This window comes from Panulirus ornatus, chromosome 23, assembly GCF_036320965.1.
Source record: "Panulirus ornatus isolate Po-2019 chromosome 23, ASM3632096v1, whole genome shotgun sequence".
Classification (NCBI taxonomy): Eukaryota; Metazoa; Arthropoda; class Malacostraca; order Decapoda; family Palinuridae; genus Panulirus; species Panulirus ornatus.
This window is the reverse complement of record NC_092246.1, coordinates 6,167,417-6,192,442: the sequence shown is the minus strand read 5'-3', so window position 1 is coordinate 6,192,442 and position 25,026 is coordinate 6,167,417. Positions and strand designations below refer to the sequence as shown.

The window sequence follows — 25,026 nt, the reverse complement described above, 5'->3', positions numbered from 1 at the left end:
ATAATCTCTAGTAAATAGTGCAGATTTAATGTTGGCCATTTTTCGCTCCTAATTTTGTTCTTTGGGTATGGTATAGTTAACGCAGGAAATTTGTATCGTTTTATTTCATTATTTGTTTGGTGATAGTAAAGGTGGCCACTACACCTGTTTTGTTTTATGTTGAATTACATTTGTTATGTGTTTTGTTCGTAGTTTAAGTAACATAGATATATTTAGTACAGTGACTAACGTTAGGAAATCAGTTAGATGAAAGAAACAAGGTTTATCTTCCCTAAATCAGGCTGTTCCTTGAAATATATCATAGTTACCGTTAGAATAAAGTTCTCTTTCCTAATCAATACATCCGTTTTCAATTAGTAGGCTGTTTCTGTTCCAGTCGTAAGTACAACTAAAATAATTTGGAGTATAAACCTTATATCTGTATTTCTTGATTGTCACACAAAGAAAAAAAACACACACGTATTCAAATGGCTGGATATATCTGAGTAAATCTGAATCATGCCTTACAAATCTTGTCATGGCACTTAGAAAAGAACAAACAAAGATCTGATGGAGGTGAAAAGCTAGTTAGAACAAAATGACCCCTGGGACAGCGGTTTAAAAGGCTACTTGATAACAAAGAAAGCCCAGGAGACGGAGAACCCACGGTTGTAGAACTCTCTCTCCCCCCATACTGGACAAATGAGTACAGCAATATACTACACAGTGCAGATCTAATATAGATGAGTCATACAGTCCGGCTGGCCTGGCTCTCTCGGGTGGGTCGGTACTTGGGTGGGGATCACGTGTGTCCTCAAACAAAGCCTATATCGCCCGCTGCTCAGACATATTTAGGCTTGAAGCTAGACCTTCATAGATATTCCGTCAAACACCAGACATCAATCTTCATTTGAAACTCATTTTTGTTGCCTTTCTATAACAGACAAGGTTTGTTTACTTGTGTAAATCACAGGAACAGTTTGATATACACTCTATAGACATTTTTTTCGTGTTAAGGACCGAGAGAGTTAGAATGAAATGAAAGAAATAAATCGCCATTATCATTCGATATGTTATACAGTAACGTATGGCTCGGCCAATGATAAGGAGTTCAGGGGGAACATTGTACCCTGGACCCTTACCCCTGGTGTCCAGAAATACCCTAGGATTTTTGAACGTTTACATATATTGAAACTAGCATTTACATTTTGTGTAAGCCTACATAATTGATATAATCTTGATTTAAATTGCATAAAACCGTGATGGATAATTACAGGATGACTAATAGAGAAGGGTAGGGGGGACCCCTAGAAAAACTTTGTACTCTCTGATAACATGACATTCCACTGTAGAGGCCATGCCATAGGGGGGTGCTAAATGTGTGATTGCGTAGCCACGAAATGTTATGTCTTGAATCTGTATACAAGAAAATTTGTACTATCGTATGATGAACAAGTGTAAGGAAAAATAAGAGTATCATCTAACCCTACAGAAATCTTGTAGCGTTCTTAAGTTTGCTAAAAGCTCCATACACTCTGTTATCAAAAGAGATAATTACTTCGCCTGTTTTGAAGATATTGATGGTGGAATATCAAAGTCATTAAGGTAGATCATTCCAATAGATTATAGCTAGTGCTAAGGATAAATTGATTTTTCATTTGCCTTTGTGTGCTGATTTCATACGAAAAACCTTTGTTTCTTATTCCTGGATGAAGATCAGCTTAGTCCTTCTATACTTCACCGAGGGACGCCCTACCTAACCCTTCTTTTCTTGTCTGCCTAATTAGTGGCTTCCCTATTGTAAGGAGATCAGGATTTGAATTCCGTGTATCAGAAAACGAATTAGCACGCTCCTTTTTTTTTTTTATTCAAGCCACAGGAAAATGGGATATGTACTTGATTCTCCCTGAGGCATACGCCAGAAAAACATCCGACACATTTGTGTTATATATATATCATAGCACAGAAATATTATTATTATGTCGTGAACTTAATTCGGAGAGCTACGAATAAAAAAAAAAACCTTTTCTTTCTTTTCCTTTATATAATAACATTGATGACGTCATGATCACCTGACGTGACGCAGGGCAACAACAGCGGCGGCACCACAACACACGGCAGCAGGAGGAAGAGGAAGGTGCGTCGTCTCTCGTGCCACCGCCGTGAAAATTATTGCTCTTCCACACAAGGGAAATTAGCTGCTCCAAGTTGGCTGGTGTAGACCCTGGGCAGGATGAAGATCTCTATCGTCCTGTGCATGATTTATTCATGCGTGGCGACAGCTCAGCTCCTCCCTATGGAAAGAAGGGTAAGGTTTTGTGGGGATTGACATAAATGGAATGCGTCTTAAAAGGTAGCTTATCCGGATAATGAGAATTGGGGTGAAAAGTTTGTAACTCACTAGAGGAAACCTTTTACAAATGTTACGGGAGGTATAACTTTATAATCAGTGCTTCAAAGTGTTAAGATTTGGTGAATCCAAGTATATACGCACCTTTGTGTAGGGTACTAGATAATGAAATTTACTTATGGGTCAGAATTTACAGCCACCGTAAATGGTGGATGAGGACGCTGTACTTCTTTCATTAAGCATATCTGATTAACTCAATGTGGGATCTGTTTACCTCCGAGGCCTATAATTTCCCCATTTCTTTCCCACAAAGGTTGGGAGGTTCTTGCAGGGATAGGAGGTTACACGAAAACTTTATTTTTCGTCAGTTCTTGCTGTCTTTAGCTGTGATTAGGAATTATATACTTTAATTGTACTATTTTAGTAACTGTGGATTGATCGTAAAAAGCGAAAGCCATATACCTATGTCACCCTGTTAGCAATTTTTTTTGTATTGTATAGAAAAAAAGTTGCAGGGATATTGCTGGAAATATCTTGATAGGGACGCAATAGTTGGGAGAAACCTATGATCTTTTCCGTAAAAAAAAAAGAAATCCAAAAGATTGCCTGAGAGGTGGTGAAATACCTAAGGATATATGATCTCCATTTCAAAGATGCAAAGCCATACTTCGCCGGCTTTCTGTTAAATGAAATGTGAAAAGCTCTTTCTCTAAATGAAAGTTGATGCATCACGTAGAATAGTAACGATTAGAAGCAAGTAATGTAGGCCTAAACTTGCCCAGTGAGAAATAACAAATTGATGATGGTTTTCTGCTAACAGTTACCTGACACTTTTACCCCTACTGTCCGTTTGTTCCTTATAATAAGTTTGGTTTGATTAGGGCAGATTAGGTTTGATTAGGTTAGGTGAGGACCAGTGCTGATAAATGTGTGGGGACGAAGTGTTAGTAGGGCCTAAGTGCTTGTCATCCATTAGTGAGATAGCAGTATCTGTTTTTGATGTGTAACTAGGCAGTGCTTGATTCTAGTCTTGAAAAATATGTATAGAAAGTAATAAACCTATTATGAATATGAATTTTCATAACTCAACTTGAATCTCTTGCAGTTTTATTGGTGTATTTCACTGATTCTACTTCAGTCTTCCTGGATTCTAGTGATTTTTAATGTTTTCTTTGTTTAAGGAGACCATAGAATCAAGGTCTTTGCATAGGTAAATAATGGTAATTTACTATTTTAGCTGATGTACCCACAGAAAAAGATTGGACCATGATTTATTTTGTTCAGAAATGGCAGTTTAATCAAAAGAATAGATTACTTGTTGAGGAGCATGATTTGGAGCATTACGTCTTGTTCCTCGATCAGCAAAAATTAGAGAGATACAAAGAAATAGAAATATTAAAATAACTGACCCCTTGATGTCTCCAGATGGATATTTATGTGGGCGGAGTGAACACTTTTGATAGATATTTATGTAATGAGTATTGTGCCCTATTATCAAAGCTGACCCGGGGAGGTAACTGTGGTGGCAATGCATAATAGTTTCTCCACTCTGTCATTCATCCTCCTGCCATGCTAATGACAGCACATTTTCTGAAGTTTTCTAGAAAGGAAATTTGAGTGGCTGTTGGCTAAATCTAGAGGACCAGGATAAGTTGATCCTAAATTACTTGATGATGATGGTTTAGCTTTGGATTGTATACTATGTATCTGCATCTCTGAAGCCCATTCCCTTTAGGAGCTCCATCAAGGGGATGGCCATGGCCACGGCAAGTCTCCACCTATCTGCTCGTACATGCCTTCTTCGAATACGCCATTCCAAACATTCTTCCCGTTTCTTTTGTGCAGAGATAGGAAAGTGGAGGATTATTTGGGAGTATGGAAAAATGATAATCCATGGGGGAGATTTAATGTGGAAAACACTACTGGATCTTATAAGATGGTATGTTGGATTAGATGGACTGAATTAAATTAATAACCAATCTGAGCTCATCTTTGAAATATGTAGAATAGGCTTCTCTGTATCTTGAATGGGGCCCATTTTTGCAATGCGTTAAAAAAGCCAGTTAAATTAGTGTTACACAAATGTTCTGACGATGTTTGCCCCGAGTGCATAACCCTTTTTTAAGAAACAAATCTTCCTGCATTAGTAATTTTTTTTATATTTGTCTCATCTCCTGCCCATTATTGTTAGACAGTATTCATATCAGCAACATTTCCACTTCTGTTACTTTCACTGATATTTGCTGTAATGATATTTTGATCCCTGAGAAGGGATCAGTCAGCTCATGATCACACATAAATGTGGTGTCAGCTCTAATCTGTTTGTGATTTCTTATTATAGACATTTTTCGAACCTAAACTGTATTTATTGTGCCCTTCGAGAAGGAATTGTGTATTACCATCTTGTGTAAAACCTTAATATGGAAACAGATATCAATATCTGTGCCTTTGAATTAGACGTACTTATGTTTACCCCAATAGTAATTATCATTTCTATGTTTACAGTTGTTACTTGGGCAAGATGGCCATGATTTTCATCCTCATAGACAGGTATGGATTTAGCAAGGTGGAATGCATTGTAAGGTATTCTGTCTTATGTATTATTAGTACTTTACTAACCTTTTTATAATCTGATTGCATGCACAATGCAAGCATGAGAATGACTAAAGATCCAATACTGGTACAGTATTACCCTCTGCTTCGAACACACTTTGCTTTCTCACCTGGAGTTCATATTGCACTGTGCAAAGCTGAGAGAAGATATCTTGGTCTCTGGGTCATCTCTGGGTATTTCAAGAAGAAAAAATCAAGATAGACCATACTTGTACTGGAAAGTCCCTTACCCCAGCTGATGCATTGATGGCTTGCCCTTTTGAAAGTAGATACAGGATGGGTCTTCTATATCTTTCTACCAATAAGCCAGTACATACTGTAGCCATTAGCAATCATTTGGATACAATGATGGGTGTTCATGTAAGGTCTACAATGTTTGTATTTCTTAAGGTATCATGGGAGTATAAGTATAAAATCTGACTTTCTTTTAGTAGTCCATTCTGGCTAGCCTACTGATGATTCACAAGAAAACTATTGAGGAAATTACTAATCATTTTAGCACTCCCAGTTCATATCCTGTATCATGTATTGGTTATGTCCTCTAGATATGTGGGAGGAGCGCTTTCTAGAGTTGCAAAATCTCATTTGATGATTACGTCTTGAGTTTTATTTATTCAGTTTCAACTTGGCTTTTTTGTTACTATCCTTTTTGAACCCTACAGATGTATAGGCTCATCCACAACTTACAGCTGATTACTATGCAAACTAAAACAGTAATACAGTATGATCTATTTTTTCATTTTAAAAACTGACCTTTTACTTTTGCCTAATGCTTTCAGTATCATCCTTCCACAGAAATTCAACTGACTTACTGTTTAGTCCAGCTCTTTCCTGATTTATCTGTTAACGCCTCATCTGAATACACTTTGGCATCATTTATTCTGTTTCTCTGTGGTAGAATGTCACAGTATACTCACTTCACCTTGTTGCTCTCATCTCATGCAGTGACCCATCCTGTAAAACATCAAATAACTATGGTGACATCATCAGCCTTGACACATTCCCACATGTATTGTAAACCACTTGCTCTTACCATACATGCACTGGTCTCACTATTAAAGTTTATAACAGCATTCATATTTAATCTATGGGCACAATATAATGTCAGAACTTCCTAAAGTGCTTTTCTTCTCTTTTTCATATGCTTTTGTAAATCCATAGAAATTGGATGCCTTTTTTTTAATCTTTCGTACATTGTGGCAGTTTATGGAAGTGATGTATAGAAAGTGTGTACATTTGTATGCATTGTACTGTAGTTTTATTTATTTTTTCAGATGCCCCTCTTAGGACAGGATGGACATGATCAGCAGCATCATGGCCAGGTGAGATTATCCTTTTGGTAGGATTGTTCTTTGAAGTGGTAATGGAAAGCGAGATTGGAAATTACTTCAAAAATACAAAAGCCAAAATATTATGCTAATTGCTTCAGAGAGAAAGAACTTTGGAAATTTTTCCTTTAATGAACAGATTAATTATGATGGCAGATTTTTTCTTATTGTAAGAGAAGTTCAGTGATACTTCTGTAATTGTAAAAGAATAATACTGTAACTGAAACACTTTAGAATTGGAAGAGGATGTATTGATCAAATCTCTGCACTTTTAGAAGTGTTAATGAGAGCCAGGTTCGGAGATAGAGACAGTTGTTTATGATGCATATCTGTGGTGGATACTAAGGCACCACTTTTATTATTTTACATGTTTATGAGGTTTATTAACTATGGTGACATCACATAACTTTAACACATTCACACACGCATAGTAAACCTCTAATGCATTGGTCTTTCTGTTTAAGCTCAAAACTACTTTAAAAAGTCATTTCATGCACACCGTTTAAAGTCGGAACTTCCTAAAGTGCCCTCCTGCTTGTGTTTTCATATGCTTTTGTGAATCCTTTAAAAATTGGATGCAACTTATGGAAGATGAGGTTGTAGGGAAAATGTGTACATTTTTATTTGGTATACTGTAAATAGTTTTCTTGATTGTTTCAGAAGCCCCTCCTAGGACAGGATGGACATGATCAGCAGCATCATGGCCAGGTGAGATTATCCTTTTGGCAGGATTGTTTTTTGAAGGGGTAATGGAAAGCAAGATTGGAAATTACTTCAGAAATATGAAAGTCAAAATAACATGGAGAGTAATTGCTATAGGAAGAAAGACCTCTGGAAATTTTTCCTTTAATGAACAAATTGATTATGATGGCATAGAAAGTGTGTACATTTGTATGCATTGTAAAACAATGATACTGTAATTGAAACACTTTAGAATTTGAAGAGGATGTGTTGATCAAATCTCTGCACATTTAGAAGTGTTAATGAGAGCCTGGTTTGGAGGTAGGGACAGTTGTTTATAATGCATATCTGTGATGGATACTAAGGTACCACTGTTATTACATGTATATGAGGTTTATTAACTATGATGACATCACATAACACATTCAGACATGTATAGTAAACCTCAGATGCATTGATCTCACTGTTGAAGCTCAAAACTACCTTAGAATATCATTTCATCCACACCATTTAACTCTGGAACTTCCTAAAGTAACCTCCTGCCTGTGTTTTCATATGCTTTTGTAAATCCTTTAGAAATTGTTCGCAGCTTATGGAAGATGAGGTTGTAGGGATTATGTGTACATTTTTATTTGTTATACTGTAAATAAGTTTTATTGATTGTTTCAGAAGCCCCTCCTCGGACAGGATGGACATGATCAGCAGCATCATGGCCAGGTGAGATTATCCTTTTGGCAGGATTGTTCTTTGAAGTGGTCAGGGAAAGAGAGATTGGAAAATTACTTCAGAAATATGAAAGCCAAAATAACACGCAGAGTAATTGCTGTAGTAAGAAAGACCTCTGGAAATTTTTCCTTTAATGAACAGATTAATTGTGATGCAAATTTTCTTGATAATGTAAGAGAAGTTCAGTGATATTTCTATAATTGTAAAAGAATGATACTGTAACTGAAACACTTTAGAATTGGAAGAGGATGTGTTGATCAAATCTCTGCACCTTTAGAAGTGTTAATGAGAGCCAGGTTCGGAGATAGAGACAGTTGTTTATAATGCATATCTGTGGTGGATACTAAGGTACCTCTGTTATTATTTTTCATTTATATGAGGTTTATTAACTATGGTGACCTCACATGCATTGATCTCAGCTGTTTAAACTCAAAACTACATTAGAAAATTGTATAATGCACACCATTTGAAGTTGGAACTTCCTAAAGCACCTTCCTGCTTGTGGTTTCATATACTTTTGTGAATCCTTTAAAAATTGGATGCAGCTTATTGAAGATGAGGTTGTAGGGAAAATGTGTACATTTTTATTTTTTACACTGTAAAGTTTTATTGGTCAAGAGAAGGGTGCAAGAGGTGAGAAAGAGGGCAAATGAGAGTTGGGATGAGAGTATCATACATTAAGTTTTAGGGAGAATAAAAAGATCCTTTGGTAGGAGGTAAAATGCGTAAGACAAGAGAACAAATGGGAACATCAATGAAGGGGAGGGCAAATGGGGAGGTGATAGCAAGTAGTAGTGAAGTGAGAGGGAGATGGAGTGAGTATTTTGAAGGTTTGTTGAATGTGTTAGATGATAGAGAAGCAGATATAGGGTGTTTTGGCTGAGGTGGTGTGCGAAGTGAGAGGGTCAGGGAGAATGATTGGGTAAACAGAGAAGAGGTAGTGAAAGCTTTGTGGAAGATGAAAGCCGGCAAGGCAGCAGGCTTGGATGGTATTGCTGTGGGGTGGCTGTGTTGTTGACTGGTTGATGAGGATATTCACTGTATGTATGCTTCATGGTGAAGTACCTGAGGATTGGCAGAATGCATGTATGGTGCCATTGTACAGAGGCAAAGGGGATAAAGGTGAGTGTTCAAATTATAGAGGTATAAGTTTGCTGAGTATTCCTGGGAAATTATATGGGAGGGCATTGAGAGTTTCAAGGCATGTACAGAGCACCGATTGGGGAGGAGCAGTGTGGTTTCAGAAGTGGTAGAGGATGTGTGGATCAGGTATTTGCTTTGAAGAATGTATGTGAGAAATACTTAGAAAAGCAGATGGATTTATGTGTAGCATTTATGGATCTGGAGAAGGCATATGATAGAGTTGATAGAGATGCTCTGTGGAAGGTATTAAGAGTATATGGTGTGGGAGGTAAGTTGCTAAAAGCAGTGAAAAGTTTTTATCAAGGATGTAAGGCATGTGTACGAGTAGAAAGAGAGGAAAGTGATTGGCTCTCAGTGAATGTTGGTTTGTGGCAGGGGTGCGTGATGTGTCCATGGTTGTTTAATTTGTTTATGGATGGGGTGGTTAGGGAGGTGAATGCAAGAGTTTTGGTGAGAGAAGGGCAAGTATGCAGTCTATTGTGGATGAGAGGGTTTGGATAGTGAGTCAGTTGTTGTTCGCTGATGATACAGTGCTGGTGGCTGATTTGGGTGAGAAACTGCAGAAGTTGATGACTGAGTTTGGTAAGGTTGTGAAAGAAGAAAGCTGAGTGTAAATGTGAATAAGAGCAAGGTTATTAGGTTCAGTCAAGTAAATTGGGAGGTAAGTTTGAATGGAGAAAAACTGGAAGAAGTGAAGTGTTTTAGATATCTGGGAGTGGATTTGGCAGCGGATGGAACCGTGGAAGCGGAAGTGAGTCACAGGGTGGGGGAGGGGGCAAAGGCACTGGGAGTGTTGAAGAATGTGTAGAAGTCAAGAACGTTATCTCGGAGAGCAAAAATGGGTATGTTTGAAGGAATAGTGGGTCCAACAATGTTATATGGTTGTGAGGCATGGGCGATAGATAGGGTTGTGCAGAGGAGGGTGGATGTGTTGGAAATGAGATGTTTGAGGACAATATTTGGTATGAGGTGGTTTGATTAAGTAATGAAAGGGTAAGAGAGATGTTTGGTCATAAAAAGAGTGTGGTTGAGAGAGCAGAAGAGGTTGTATTGAAATGGTTTGGTCTTACAGAGAGAATGCGTGAGGAAAGATTGACAAAGAGGATATATTTGTCAGAGATGGAGGGAACGAGGAGAATTGGAAGACCAAATTGGATGTGGAAGGATGGAGTGAAAAAGATTTTGAGTAATCGAGGCTTGAACATACAGGAGGGTGAAAGGCGTGCAAGGAATAGAGTGAATTGGAGTGATGTGGTATACCGTGGTCGACGTGCTGTCAGTGGATTGAACCAGGGCATGTGAAGCATCTGGGGTAATATTTGGAAAGTTTTGTGTGGCCTGGATATGGAAAGAGAGCTGTGGTTTTGATGCATTACACATGACAACTAGAGACTGAGTGTGAACGAATGTGGCCTTTGTAATTTCCTGGCGCTACCTTGCGTGCACGCGGGGGAAGGGGAGTGTCAGTTCATGTGTGGTGGGGTGGCGGCATAATGGATGAAGGCAGCATGTATGAATATGTCCATGTGTATATATGTATATGTCCATGTGTATATATGTATATGTCTTTGTATGTGTATGCTGAAATGTTTTTTTTTTTTTTTTTTAAACTGTTCGCCATTTCCCGCGTTAGCGAGGTAGCGTTAAGAACAGAGGACTGGGCCATTGAGGGAATATCCTCACCTGGCCCCCTTCTCTGTTCCTTCTTTTGGAAAATTAAAAAAAATTGAGAGGGGAGGATTTCCAGCCCCCCGCTCCCTCCCCTTTTAGTTGCCTTCTACGACACGCAGGGAATACGTGGGAAGTATTCTTTCTCCCCTATCCCCAGGGATAATGCTGAAATGTATAGGTATATATATATGCATGTGTGGGCGTTTATGTATGTACATGTGTATGTGGGTGGGTTGGGCCATTCTTTTGTCTGTTTCCTTGCTCTACCGCACTAATGCGGGAGACTGCATCAAAGTATAATAAATAGATAAATAATAGTTTTATTGATTGTTTCAGAAGCCCCTCCTAGGACAGGATGGACATGATCAGCAGCATCATGGCAAGGTAAGAATGTTCTTTTGGTGGGATTGTTCTTTGAAATAGTTGTAGGAAGCCAGATTGGAAAATAACTTCCAAAGTATTTAAGCCACAATAATGTGCAGAGTAATTGATGCATGAAGAAAGCTTTGGAAACCAGTATTTTAATGAGTATTTTAATTGATAGCTAATTTTGTTATTGATATAAAGTTATCTGTAGTTGTTACTTATTGATTTGATATATTGTGGAAAGCAAAAGAAAGGACTGATTTATCTTGTAAAAATGATACTTCAACTGAAATGATTTAAAAAGGGGAGAGGAATTTATGGGTCAAATCTACACTTAGAATGTGTAATGAGATTCTGTTTTGGAAACAGTTTTTTTATAATGCATTTCTGTGGTGGATACTGAAGTACCATTGTTATTATTTTACATGCATATGAGGTATATTTATTGATTTGGGCAAGGTTTATGAACTACGCTGACATCACACAACCTTAACACATTACCACATGTACAATAAACCAGCTGCTCAAACAGCAAATGCATTAGGCCCACTGTTAAAGCTCATAACAGCATCCAGAAGTAATCTATGCATACCCTATAAAGTTGGATCTTCTTAAAGTGCTCTCCTGCTTGCTTTTTCTTATGCTTTTGTAAATCTCACATGGCCAGGTGAGATTATCCTTTTGGCAGGATTGTTCTTTGAAGTGGTCAGGGAAAGAGAGATTGGAAAATTACTTCAGAAATATGAAAGCCAAAATAACACGCAGAGTAATTGCTGTAGTAAGAAAGACCTCTGGAAATTTTTCCTTTAATGAACAGATTAATTGTGATGCAAATTTTCTTGATAATGTAAGAGAAGTTCAGTGATATTTCTATAATTGTAAAAGAATGATACTGTAACTGAAACACTTTAGAATTGGAAGAGGATGTGTTGATCAAATCTCTGCACCTTTAGAAGTGTTAATGAGAGCCAGGTTCGGAGATAGAGACAGTTGTTTATAATGCATATCTGTGGTGGATACTAAGGTACCTCTGTTATTATTTTTCATTTATATGAGGTTTATTAACTATGGTGACCTCACATGCATTGATCTCACTGTTTAAACTCAAAACTACATTAGAAAATTGTATAATGCACACCATTTGAAGTTGGAACTTCCTAAAGCACCTTCCTGCTTGTGGTTTCATATACTTTTGTGAATCCTTTAAAAATTGGATGCAGCTTATTGAAGATGAGGTTGTAGGGAAAATGTGTACATTTTTATTTTTTACACTGTAAAGTTTTATTGGTCAAGAGAAGGGTGCAAGAGGTGAGAAAGAGGGCAAATGAGAGTTGGGATGAGAGTATCATACATTAAGTTTTAGGGAGAATAAAAAGATCCTTTGGTAGGAGGTAAAATGCGTAAGACAAGAGAACAAATGGGAACATCAATGAAGGGGAGGGCAAATGGGGAGGTGATAGCAAGTAGTAGTGAAGTGAGAGGGAGATGGAGTGAGTATTTTGAAGGTTTGTTGAATGTGTTAGATGATAGAGAAGCAGATATAGGGTGTTTTGGCTGAGGTGGTGTGCGAAGTGAGAGGGTCAGGGAGAATGATTGGGTAAACAGAGAAGAGGTAGTGAAAGCTTTGTGGAAGATGAAAGCCGGCAAGGCAGCAGGCTTGGATGGTATTGCTGTGGGGTGGCTGTGTTGTTGACTGGTTGATGAGGATATTCACTGTATGTATGCTTCATGGTGAAGTACCTGAGGATTGGCAGAATGCATGTATGGTGCCATTGTACAGAGGCAAAGGGGATAAAGGTGAGTGTTCAAATTATAGAGGTATAAGTTTGCTGAGTATTCCTGGGAAATTATATGGGAGGGCATTGAGAGTTTCAAGGCATGTACAGAGCACCAGATTGGGGAGGAGCAGTGTGGTTTCAGAAGTGGTAGAGGATGTGTGGATCAGGTATTTGCTTTGAAGAATGTATGTGAGAAATACTTAGAAAAGCAGATGGATTTATGTGTAGCATTTATGGATCTGGAGAAGGCATATGATAGAGTTGATAGAGATGCTCTGTGGAAGGTATTAAGAGTATATGGTGTGGGAGGTAAGTTGCTAAAAGCAGTGAAAAGTTTTTATCAAGGATGTAAGGCATGTGTACGAGTAGAAAGAGAGGAAAGTGATTGGCTCTCAGTGAATGTTGGTTTGTGGCAGGGGTGCGTGATGTGTCCATGGTTGTTTAATTTGTTTATGGATGGGGTGGTTAGGGAGGTGAATGCAAGAGTTTTGGTGAGAGAAGGGCAAGTATGCAGTCTATTGTGGATGAGAGGGTTTGGATAGTGAGTCAGTTGTTGTTCGCTGATGATACAGTGCTGGTGGCTGATTTGGGTGAGAAACTGCAGAAGTTGATGACTGAGTTTGGTAAGGTTGTGAAAGAAGAAAGCTGAGTGTAAATGTGAATAAGAGCAAGGTTATTAGGTTCAGTCAAGTAAATTGGGAGGTAAGTTTGAATGGAGAAAAACTGGAAGAAGTGAAGTGTTTTAGATATCTGGGAGTGGATTTGGCAGTGGATGGAACCGTGGAAGCGGAAGTGAGTCACAGGGTGGGGGAGGGGGCAAAGGCACTGGGAGTGTTGAAGAATGTGTAGAAGTCAAGAACGTTATCTCGGAGAGCAAAAATGGGTATGTTTGAAGGAATAGTGGGTCCAACAATGTTATATGGTTGTGAGGCATGGGCGATAGATAGGGTTGTGCAGAGGAGGGTGGATGTGTTGGAAATGAGATGTTTGAGGACAATATTTGGTATGAGGTGGTTTGATTAAGTAATGAAAGGGTAAGAGAGATGTTTGGTCATAAAAAGAGTGTGGTTGAGAGAGCAGAAGAGGTTGTATTGAAATGGTTTGGTCTTACAGAGAGAATGCGTGAGGAAAGATTGACAAAGAGGATATATTTGTCAGAGATGGAGGGAACGAGGAGAATTGGAAGACCAAATTGGATGTGGAAGGATGGAGTGAAAAAGATTTTGAGTAATCGAGGCTTGAACATACAGGAGGGTGAAAGGCGTGCAAGGAATAGAGTGAATTGGAGTGATGTGGTATACCGTGGTCGACGTGCTGTCAGTGGATTGAACCAGGGCATGTGAAGCATCTGGGGTAATATTTGGAAAGTTTTGTGTGGCCTGGATATGGAAAGAGAGCTGTGGTTTTGATGCATTACACATGACAACTAGAGACTGAGTGTGAACGAATGTGGCCTTTGTAATTTCCTGGCGCTACCTTGCGTGCACGCGGGGGAAGGGGAGTGTCAGTTCATGTGTGGTGGGGTGGCGGCATAATGGATGAAGGCAGCATGTATGAATATGTCCATGTGTATATATGTATATGTCCATGTGTATATATGTATATGTCTTTGTATGTGTATGCTGAAATGTTTTTTTTTTTTTTTTTTAAACTGTTCGCCATTTCCCGCGTTAGCGAGGTAGCGTTAAGAACAGAGGACTGGGCCATTGAGGGAATATCCTCACCTGGCCCCCTTCTCTGTTCCTTCTTTTGGAAAATTAAAAAAAATTGAGAGGGGAGGATTTCCAGCCCCCCGCTCCCTCCCCTTTTAGTTGCCTTCTACGACACGCAGGGAATACGTGGGAAGTATTCTTTCTCCCCTATCCCCAGGGATAATGCTGAAATGTATAGGTATATATATATGCATGTGTGGGCGTTTATGTATGTACATGTGTATGTGGGTGGGTTGGGCCATTCTTTTGTCTGTTTCCTTGCTCTACCGCACTAATGCGGGAGACTGCATCAAAGTATAATAAATAGATAAATAATAGTTTTATTGATTGTTTCAGAAGCCCCTCCTAGGACAGGATGGACATGATCAGCAGCATCATGGCAAGGTAAGAATGTTCTTTTGGTGGGATTGTTCTTTGAAATAGTTGTAGGAAGCCAGATTGGAAAATAACTTCCAAAGTATTTAAGCCACAATAATGTGCAGAGTAATTGATGCATGAAGAAAGCTTTGGAAACCAGTATTTTAATGAGTATTTTAATTGATAGCTAATTTTGTTATTGATATAAAGTTATCTGTAGTTGTTACTTATTGATTTGATATATTGTGGAAAGCAAAAGAAAGGACTGATTTATCTTGTAAAAATGATACTTCAACTGAAATGATTTAAAAAGGGGAGAGGAATTTATGGGTCAAATCTACACTTAGAATGTGTAATGAGATTCTGTTTTGGAAACAGTTTTTTTATAATGCATTTCTGTGGTGGATACTGAAGTACCATTGTTATTATTTTACATGCATATGAGGTATATTTATTGATTTGGGCAAGGTTTATGAACTACGCTGACATCACACAACCTTAACACATTACCACATGTACAATAAACCAGCTGCTCAAACAGCAAATGCATTAGGCCCACTGTTAAAGCTCATAACAGCATCCAGAAGTAATCTATGCATACCCTATAAAGTTGGATCTTCTTAAAGTGCTCTCCTGCTTGCTTTTTCTTATGCTTTTGTAAATCCTTAGACATTGGGTGCTCTTTTTTTTGTCTTCCATTGTGGGTTTTATGAAAGATGAGGCTGTAGGAAAAATATTTACATTTGCATTCAATTGATTGTAACTTTATTTTTCAGATGCCCCTCCTAGGACAGGATGGACATGATCAACAGCATCATGGCCAGGTAAGAATATTTTTTTTGGTTACATTGTTCTTTTAATTGTTTGTAGGAAGCCAGAGTGGAAAATAACTCTGAAAATACTTAAGCCAAAATGATATGCCATTTAATTATTACAGGAAAATAGATCTTAGGGAATTAGTACTTTAATGAATATATTAGATATTGTTACCTCGCTGATGCTGGAAACAGTGATTAAGTATAATAAATATATATAGAGATCTTTTCTTTCTTTCTTTCATACTATTTGCCATTTCCCGCATTAGCGAGGTAGCGTTAAGAACAGAGGACTGGGCCTTAGAGGGAATATCCTCACCTGGCCCCCTTCTCTGTTCCTTCTTTTGGGGGGAAAAAAAAAAAAAAACGAGAGGGGAGGATTTCCAGCCACCCGCTCATATATAGATATTTTTTTTTATTATTTATTATACTTTGTCGCTGTCTCCCACGTTTGCGAGGTAGCGCAAGGAAACAGACGAAAGAAATGGCCCAACCCCCCCCCCCCCATACACATGTATATACATACGTCCACACACGCAAATATACATACCTACACAGCTTTCCATGGTTTACCCCAGACGCTTCACATGCCTTGATATGATATGATTGCTAATTTTTTTTTTCAGTATTTATCAGTTTCTTTCTGTTGTGAAATGATAATTCAATATATGATGGAAGGCATAAGAAAGGACTGGTTGATTTTATTATGATGATAATTTAACTGAAGTAATTTAGAAAAGGAAGAGGGTTTATTGATCAAAACTGCATATTAGAAGGTCTAATGAGATACTGTTTTGGAAAGAGAAACATTTCCTTTTGATGCTTTTGTGTTGTAGATTCTAAGGTACCATTTTTAGTATTTTACATACACTTTCTTTTTTTTTCAAACTATACACATGTGAATATATATAGATTTAGGCAAGGTTTATTATATGGTGATTAGAAAAGGATATTGCAAAGGATTCGATTTGTGAGTCTAGGTTTGCAGTGTGAGTCACTTGAACTAAATGTGGGAGGGTATAATGTCTATTGTGTACCTCACATGTTTGATACTGTACATGTAGCTCACACAAACTGCCCTGTTTTATAAACTTTAAGGGGTATATTTCCATGCCAAAGACTACAAAATGGGACCAAAGAGACCCGCATTGGGTTAAGGAATTACAAGCTAGAGGCCATGGAAGTGTAATACCTTAAAAGGTAAAGCTGAAGCACTTGCCTGTCACAAGAACAGTATTTAGGCCTGTTTACTCAGTGCCTCCTATTATACCACAACATCCAAAAGATGGCTACTGTATGATCTTTGAGTCCCTGTGAATGTGAATCATTTAGCCCCTTATGTTTTAAGGTGGTTGAAAGGAATGAATTATGATGAATACATCTTAATTTGGATGGTAAAATGATGTTTTAATCCCTGGCAAAAACATACACTTGTAGTTGCTCAGAAGTCTTTGTATCGAGAAGTTGCTTTTTATCTTTCAGGACTTACATATCTAGATTCAGGCTGCATGAAGACAATTTTAGTGAGACTTCACTAAACTATATATATATTTTTGTTAAACACTTTGTAACATTGTATCCATGCTTAATTAATGCTCCTAAGTTATCCTTAATGACTCGATAGTGAAACTTATTATTTGTTTTCAGAAACATGGCAAGCACAACAAGCATAAGGGAAGGAAGGTATGATTTTTGTACCATGTTTTCTGGTAATGTCACACATTTGATTGCTAGCATAACTCTGAATTATCCTAAGTAATTAATATTGTCATTAGGTGATATCTTAATCTGTAACTTTGAGTGTAGATTTATTATTACTTAGATATCCTTTTAGCAATTATCCACTCATAAAGTGGGTTGTTACTAAACACACTTTCCCAAGCTTGGCATATAACAGCTTTTTGGAAACAAAGAATTCTTGCAGCTTTGAAGAGTATATCATGGTTTAGTTGTCATTTGACATAAGAAATCACTTTGGTCGTTTGCCTTGTAGTAACTATAGAATTTAGTAAATACATTTATTTGTTTTTTGTTTGTTTGTTGTATGATTGACTGTAAACTTTCTTACCAACAATTTGAAAGAGAGAAAGAAATGAAGTTTATGTATCATTTGTATGGAATGATTTATTTGATACTGATAAACTATTAGATGCTTAAATAATCACTTTATGTTAATTGCTTTGATGTGGAAAGAGAACTGTACATATGAAATTAATTTGTAATAACTGATAAGGAGAACTTGTATTATTACATGATATATTCCTTATATGAATCAATAATACTCAGTAAATTAATAGCAGAGATTGGAATATATGAAAAAAAAAAGTTTGCAAATAGAATAAATTCCATTAAGATGAGGATTGATGATTAGTTGATTGTTCATGTGACATAGCTAGCTGTGAAGGACACTATCTTCTCATATCTTTCTCAGTCATGATGACCTGGCATATTTTAAAAGACAGGTTTCTCATTTCCTCCAAAATTCATAAGTATTTTCTCTTGGCTTTACTTTTTCCCTTTCGTAGTCCTTTCTGTATTTCAGTTAAGGCCTGGCCTTAATGTGGACTTTTATCCATAACTGGAGCTTTCAATATTAAAAAAGAAACTTTTAAGTGGAACTTTCATAATTTACTCACTCTTTCTTTACAGCATGTGCTTGGTGGTGATGAACATGATCTCCAGCACCATGATAGGGTGAGTAAAACTATTTGCATTTACAGATAATAGGGTTTGATTTTGTTTCTTTGACTCTAGATTAGGCATTTTTTAACATGAATTGGTTGTCATGTTTTCCTACTCGACTCAGGTTGCTCTTTCCTTTTTACCTCATACACATAGGTTACTGGAATTCAATCAAACAGAACTCTTTGTCTTATCTTTATTTCTCACCTGACACTTAATAGCACATACATTACATGATTCTGTGTCCCAAATTGCTAATAACCTTTACTCTGGGGGACACGTATGCACAAGTCGCACAGGTTTGAACCAGCTGCAACTTTTGGTCTGCAATCAGTCCAGATGTTCATCCATTCCCAGGAACTAGTTGATAGATTGTGTACCTGGCTTATGCAAGGGCTATTTTAGTTTTATTCATTATCACTCCTGAACCAGTTTCTCTGAAGGACTCATGGTGTTACCACAACCTTTCAAAAGTGCAGGGAAATGTAGACTCCCTTGGAGTGTTAAGGGTTTTGATGAAAGTATATTTCTAATGATGCAGCTTTGCCTTAGGTGATTTATTATTCATGGTATAACTTCGGGGCAAACAAAATTGTCACACCCTAGATGGGAATGATTGCCATAAAATGCCTGCAGACAGATGTAAAAGAAAATAGATGTATAGCAGGCTAAAGTTTGGCTATGTAAGCATTTAATGTAGATGTCAGAAAAGTATTTTAGGATGATTAGAAATGGAAAGCATATCTATTTAAGGGTCGATGTTCTTGATACATGAAAGCACTTCAAAAATTTGTGTTCATAATACTCCGAGCTTGCATCTGTGCATGCTTGTCTGTTACGTTTCTGTTTAAAAATGAGAAATTTTCCTTCATGAAAGTATGCTTTTGGTACAACCTATTCCTAAGAAGGATGACCGTTGTAGTCCCTCTGTCGTCCTGTTGTTTTGACTTCTACCATTTCCAAAGTCTTAGAATCCCTTTTCAGCTTCCATATCCTCAGACATCTTAAATCTTGCAATCTTCTTCCTGATCACTTTTGTATGGTGAGCTCCACTGGTGATATTCTTTGCTATATTACAAATTTCTGGTCATCATCCATGAAAGATTTTTGGGAATCCCATGTAGTTGCTCTTGACTTATCCATGGGAATCCTCTGTGGTTGCCCTTGACTTATTCAAAGCTTTTGACAGCATTTGGCGGTGGGGTTTCATCTCTAAGCTTCCCTCTTTTTGTTTCTCTCCCACACCTTGCTCCCTCATATCAAACTTCCTGTCTCTATGAACAGTGGTGTCCCACAAGATTCTGTTGTGTCTTCAACATATTTTCTTATCAATGATCCTCCGAAAATGTGCTCACACATCTATGACTCAACACTGTATTCTTATGCACCTATGACTCAACATTGTATTCTTATGCACCTATGACTCAACATTGTATTCCTCTGCATCCTTCAATTGTGAAGTCTGCCTCTTAAGAAACTGGGAGTCATGTTTACCTACCAAAATTACTTTTTTTTTTTCAATCAGTTGCTACATTTATACAAAAGATTGATTCATCCATGTATTGAGTACTGCTCTCACATCTGGGGTGGTTTTAAGTTTTGCATTCTTACTTGACAGAGTTAAACTGAAAGTGATGCAACATCACTTTTCCCGGGCTAACTTCAAACATGACCCACTTGCCCTATGCTGTAGTGTTGGTTCATTTTCTCTTCTCTATAGATATTATTTTAGTTTTTGCTCTCAAAAGCTGGCTGCATGTGTGCTTGTGCTCCTAGCAAGGCCATGCAATACTTGGTAAGCTGCTGTGTCTCATAATTCCTGTATGGCTGTTGGCAATTTAAGGTTGGGTAATTTTGATAACTGTTAATTTCCTTACACCTGGAAGCTTTGGAACTTTCTACCTTCTTAGATCTTTCTCAATTACTGTGACTGGGCACTTTTTAAAAGAAAATTTTTTCACTTTTCAAAACTTTTAAACACTTCCCAGTCTCTTGTTTTTCTCTTTCATTAACCTCATTCCATTTTACTTAAGGTCCAGTCTTAATGTGGACTTTTGACCATGATTGGAGGCTAAAAAAAAAAAGAAAACCAGTGGAAGAGTTTTTCATGTGTGATTCATTTTTCAGTGTCCATTGTTTCCAAAGTGCTTGCTGTATTCATATCAGTTCAGTGCATATAACATCATGCAGATACACCACCAATTTTCCGGCACCCTTGGTTCCAAAGTCTTTCCGAATTAACCCTTTTGCTGGACCAACCGTGGTCACATAATGATAATTCATCAGCATGCCTCTAACCCACTAATTATACATCTCCCATGTGTCTAAAGTATACCATGGACTGCTCGAAATTTAAATTAAACAAATATTAGTTGTAAATTGAATGAATAAATGAAGTACAGGTACTTGTGCTCCATCACTCTGACGTTGTCAAAACCATTCCATCATCACTCGATTGTGCTCAGTACTCTTACCATCTTTCATAATTTTTCTAATCGTTATTTGCTTCTTGGAATTACTGTCTGCATAGAATTTCAATATTTTCTCCCTTTGCTTCTTTATATCATAAACAGTTGATGAACCAATACTGTAGATGTCATGCAGCTTACGCACAGAAACACCATGGTCCATTTTTTCAACTGTTCTACCTTATCTTGGATTGATATGGACTGGTGTTTATGCTTGACACCACGACTGACACTCTCATATGTCTTAGAAGCCATAGCTAGGGTTAGATTTAAGCAAAATAAGCTAAGAATCTCACAGAATTGCAGTATCACCACCAATAAGTAGAGTGTAAAGAATGTAAATAAGTGCGCCTTACACACAACGCCATCTGTGGCCGCCCAGTAAACTAGTCTGGTGGCTGCGGTAACTTCAAGTTCCCTCACGTAATTTTGTCTGGACTAAGGGAGGTGCTGAACCATCAGTTGCCGGATGTTTGTTTGTGTACCTGTACTGTATTCGATTTATTCTTTTAGCATTAGATGTAATACTGAGTTTTGTTGTGCAACTATTTTATTCCAAACGTATTTTTTGAGTTGCTGATAAGATTTATCATTTGAAGCAAGGTGTTGAGAATGTTATAACTTCAAATAATTACATAGAAACTGTATATTAGTATAATAATTATTTTTTTATACTTAATCGCCGTCTCCCATGTTAGCAAGGTAGCGCAAGGAAACAGACGGAAGAATGGCCCAACCCACCCACATACACATGTATATACATAAATGCCCACACAAGCACATATACATACCTATACATTTCAATGTATACATACATAAGCATACACAGACATATACATATACACATGTACATATTTATACTTGCTGCCTTCATCCATTCCTATCACCATCCCACCTCACATGAAATAAGCCCCCCACTGCTGCCGCCACCGTCATGTGGTAGCGCTAGGAAAAGACAAAAAGGCCACATTCGTTCACACTCAGTTTCTAGCTGTCATGTGTAATGCTTCGAAACCAGATTCCTTTCCACATCCAGGCCCCACAAAACTTTCCATGGTTTGCCCCAGAACCTTCACATACCCTGGTTCAATCCACTGACAGCCTGTCAACCCTGGTATACCACATTGTTCCAATTCACTCTATTCCTTGCATGCCTTTTACCCTCCTGTATGTTCAGGCCCTGATTGCTCAAAATCTCTTTCACCATCCTTCCACCCCCAATTTAGTCTCCTGCTTCTCCATGTTCCTCCACCTCTGACACACATATTCCTCACTCATTTTCTCCATGTGACCAAACCATTTCAACACACCCTCTTCTGCTCTCTCAACCACATTTTTTATTTCCACACATCTCTCTTACCTTTTCATTACTTACTCGATCAAACCACCTCACACCACATGTTATCCTCAAACATTTCATTCCAACACATCCACCCTCCTCCGCACAACTCATATCTACAGCCCATGCCTTGCAACCTTATAACACTGTTGGAACCACTATTCCTTCAAACATACCCATTTTTGCTCTCCAAGATAACATTCTTGCCTCCCATACATTCTTCAACACTCCCGGAGCCTTTGCCCCCTCCCCCACCCTATAACTTACTTCCGCTTCCATGGTTTCATCTGCTGCTGAATCCACTCCCAGATATCTAAAACACTTCACTTCCTCTAGTTTTTCTCCTTTCAAAATTACCTCCCAGTAAACTTGCCCCTCAACCCTACTGAACCTAATAACCTTGCTCTTTTTCACATTTACTCTCAGCTTTCTTTTACACACTTTACCAAACTCAGTCACCAACTTCTGCAGTTTCTAACCCAAATTAGCCACCAGTTACATCCCAGTTAACTTGTCCCTCAACCCTAATGAACCTAATATTATTACCTTGCTTTCTCTCATTTACTCTCAACTTTCTCCTTTCACACTTCCAAACTCAGTCACCAATTTCTGCAGTTTTTCACTCGAATCAGCCACTAGAGCTGTATCATTGGAGAACAACTGACTCACTTCCCAGGCCCTATCATTCCCAACAGGCTGCGTACTTGCTACTCTTTCCAAAACTTTTGCACTTACCTTCCTAACTACCTCATCCATAAGCAAATTAAACAATCATGGGGACATCACACACCTCTGCTGCAGACTGACATTCACTGGGAACCAATCACTTTTCTCTTCCTATTCGTACGCATGCCTTGCATCTTTAGTAAAAAAAAACTTTACGGTTTCTAGCAACGAATCTCCCACACCATATACTCTTTAAGACCTTCCACAAAGCATCTCTATCAACCCTGTTGTATGCCTTTCCAGATCCATGAATGCCACATACAAATCCATCTGTTTTTCTGAGTCTTTCTCACACACATTCTTCAAAGCAAATACCTGATTCACACATCCCCTACAACTTCTGAAACCACACTGCTTTTCCCTTACATGATGCTCTGTACATGCCTTCATCCTCTCAATCATTACCTTCCCATACAATTTCCCAGGAATACTCAGCAAACTTATGTTCTGTACTTTGAACACTCACCTTTATCCTCTTTGCCTTTGTACAATGGCACTATGCATGCATTCCGTCAATCCTCAGGCACTTCACCATGATCCATACATACATTGAAACAGGATAGCGATGCTGTTTCCAGTGGGGTGGGATAGCGCCGGAAATGGATGAAGGCAAGCAAGTATGAATACGTATGTGTATATATGTATATGTCTGTGTATGTGTATATGTTGATATGTATGTATATGTGCGAGTATGGGCATTTATGTTTATTTATTCATATCTATTATACTTTGTCGCTGTCTCCCACGTTAGCGAGGTACCACAAGGGAACAGATGAAAGAATGGCCCAACCCACCCACATACACATGTATATACATACATGTCCACACACGCACATATACATACCTGTACATCTCAACATATACATATATATACATACACAGACATATACATATATACACATGCACATAATTCATTCTGTCTGCCCTTATTCATTCCTGTTGCCACCCCGCCACACATGAAATGAAAACCCCCTCCCCCCACATGTGCGCGAGGTAGTGCTAGGAAAAGACATCAAAGGCCACATTCGTTCACACTCAGTCTCTAGCTGTCATGTATAATGCACTGAAACCACAGCTCCCTTTCCACATCCAGGCCCCACAAAACTTTCCATGGTTTACCCCAGACACTTCACATGCCCTGGTTCACTCCAAACTTCTGTTTCCCTGTTTAGAAAGTTAAAATACGAGGAGGGGAGGGATTCTAGCCCCCCACTCCTGTCCCCTTTAGTCGCCTTCTACGACATGTGAGGAATGGATGGGCCATTCTTCAGCTGTTTCCTGGCACTACCTTGCTGACGCCAAAAACAGCGATTACGTATGATAATAATGATAATAATAAATAATAATAATAATGATAATGATAATAATAATAAAAGTAATAATAATAATAATAATAATAATAATAATAATAATAATAATAATAATAATAAAAAGGGGTGATTGTGTTGTTGATTGGTTGGTAAGGATATTCAATGTATGTATGGTTCATGGTGAAGTGCCTGATAGAGGGTAACTGATTAGTCAAATTTTTGCCATACTAGAAGTGATGTATAACATATAAGGAATCCATTCTCTTATTTTCTTTGTTTTTTTTTACTTAGAAACTGGGAGGTGATGATCATGACAGAAAGGCACACAAGAAGGTAAGAGCATCTGAATATATCCATTTTTATTTTAGTAAATTGAATAAAATGTAGTTGATTGTTGTGAGACTGTAAAGGACAAATGTTAAAATGCATAGATGAAGTTTACTGGCATGGGACATACTGAGATGTGGATAGTAAGGTAGTTGGTAGGCAGCCAACAACCAGGGAGGTACAATACCAGTACTACTTGCTTAACTGTGTAGTGAATTAGCTCATGGTTATCAAGTTGCACTCCTTTGACCTAGATAGCTGTCTACTTTTTGCCTCACACATGTGTGGACTACTAGCTTTCTCTCCACAAACATACAATCTCTTCTTGTCATATATGACATTTGACAACACTAAACTCATAGCTTACTCTTGTTAACTCTTAGATTTTCCTGCATTGAGCACTGTGCACTAACCCTGCTTTTTAGCAAAATAGTTGGAGCAATAGATTGAAGCAGTAGTTGGGAACATTTAGGCAGGAGTATTAAGTGGAAGTAGTAGGTAGGAACATTAGGCAGGAGCATTAGATAGTAGTAGCCAGTAGGAACACAAGGAAGGAGCCTCTGAATAGCTAAAAATGTAAACTCATAATTTTTAGTGTATATGTAGCAACCAATTTATTCACTCATTCTCTAAAAAAGAAAAATTAGGATGAATG

At 38.0% G+C, this 25,026-nt stretch overlaps 1 protein-coding gene across 6 annotated transcripts in view; it reads left to right on the top strand.

Annotated features, from left to right (window-relative positions):
* Positions 1 to 2,065: 2,065 nt before the first annotated feature.
* The window catches only part of LOC139756744 (cathepsin L-like), a 48,209-nt gene continuing 25,248 nt past the window's right edge, over positions 2,066 to 25,026 (top strand). For 2 of the 6 annotated variants that reach the window (XM_071676484.1, XM_071676483.1), the window contains exons 1-10: positions 2,066 to 2,287; positions 4,835 to 4,879; positions 6,217 to 6,264; positions 6,931 to 6,978; positions 7,621 to 7,668; positions 14,684 to 14,731; positions 15,481 to 15,528; positions 17,167 to 17,202; positions 18,169 to 18,213; positions 24,336 to 24,377. In XM_071676484.1, coding sequence (XP_071532585.1) covers positions 2,213 to 2,287; positions 4,835 to 4,879; positions 6,217 to 6,264; positions 6,931 to 6,978; positions 7,621 to 7,668; positions 14,684 to 14,731; positions 15,481 to 15,528; positions 17,167 to 17,202; positions 18,169 to 18,213; positions 24,336 to 24,377 — 483 coding nt within the window. In that variant the 5' untranslated portion in view covers positions 2,066 to 2,212. The remainder of the gene's footprint in view (positions 2,288 to 4,834; positions 4,880 to 6,216; positions 6,265 to 6,930; positions 6,979 to 7,620; positions 7,669 to 14,683; positions 14,732 to 15,480; positions 15,529 to 17,166; positions 17,203 to 18,168; positions 18,214 to 24,335; positions 24,378 to 25,026) is intronic. The other 4 variants (XM_071676487.1, XM_071676485.1, XM_071676486.1 and 1 more) reach the window with 3 other exon arrangements.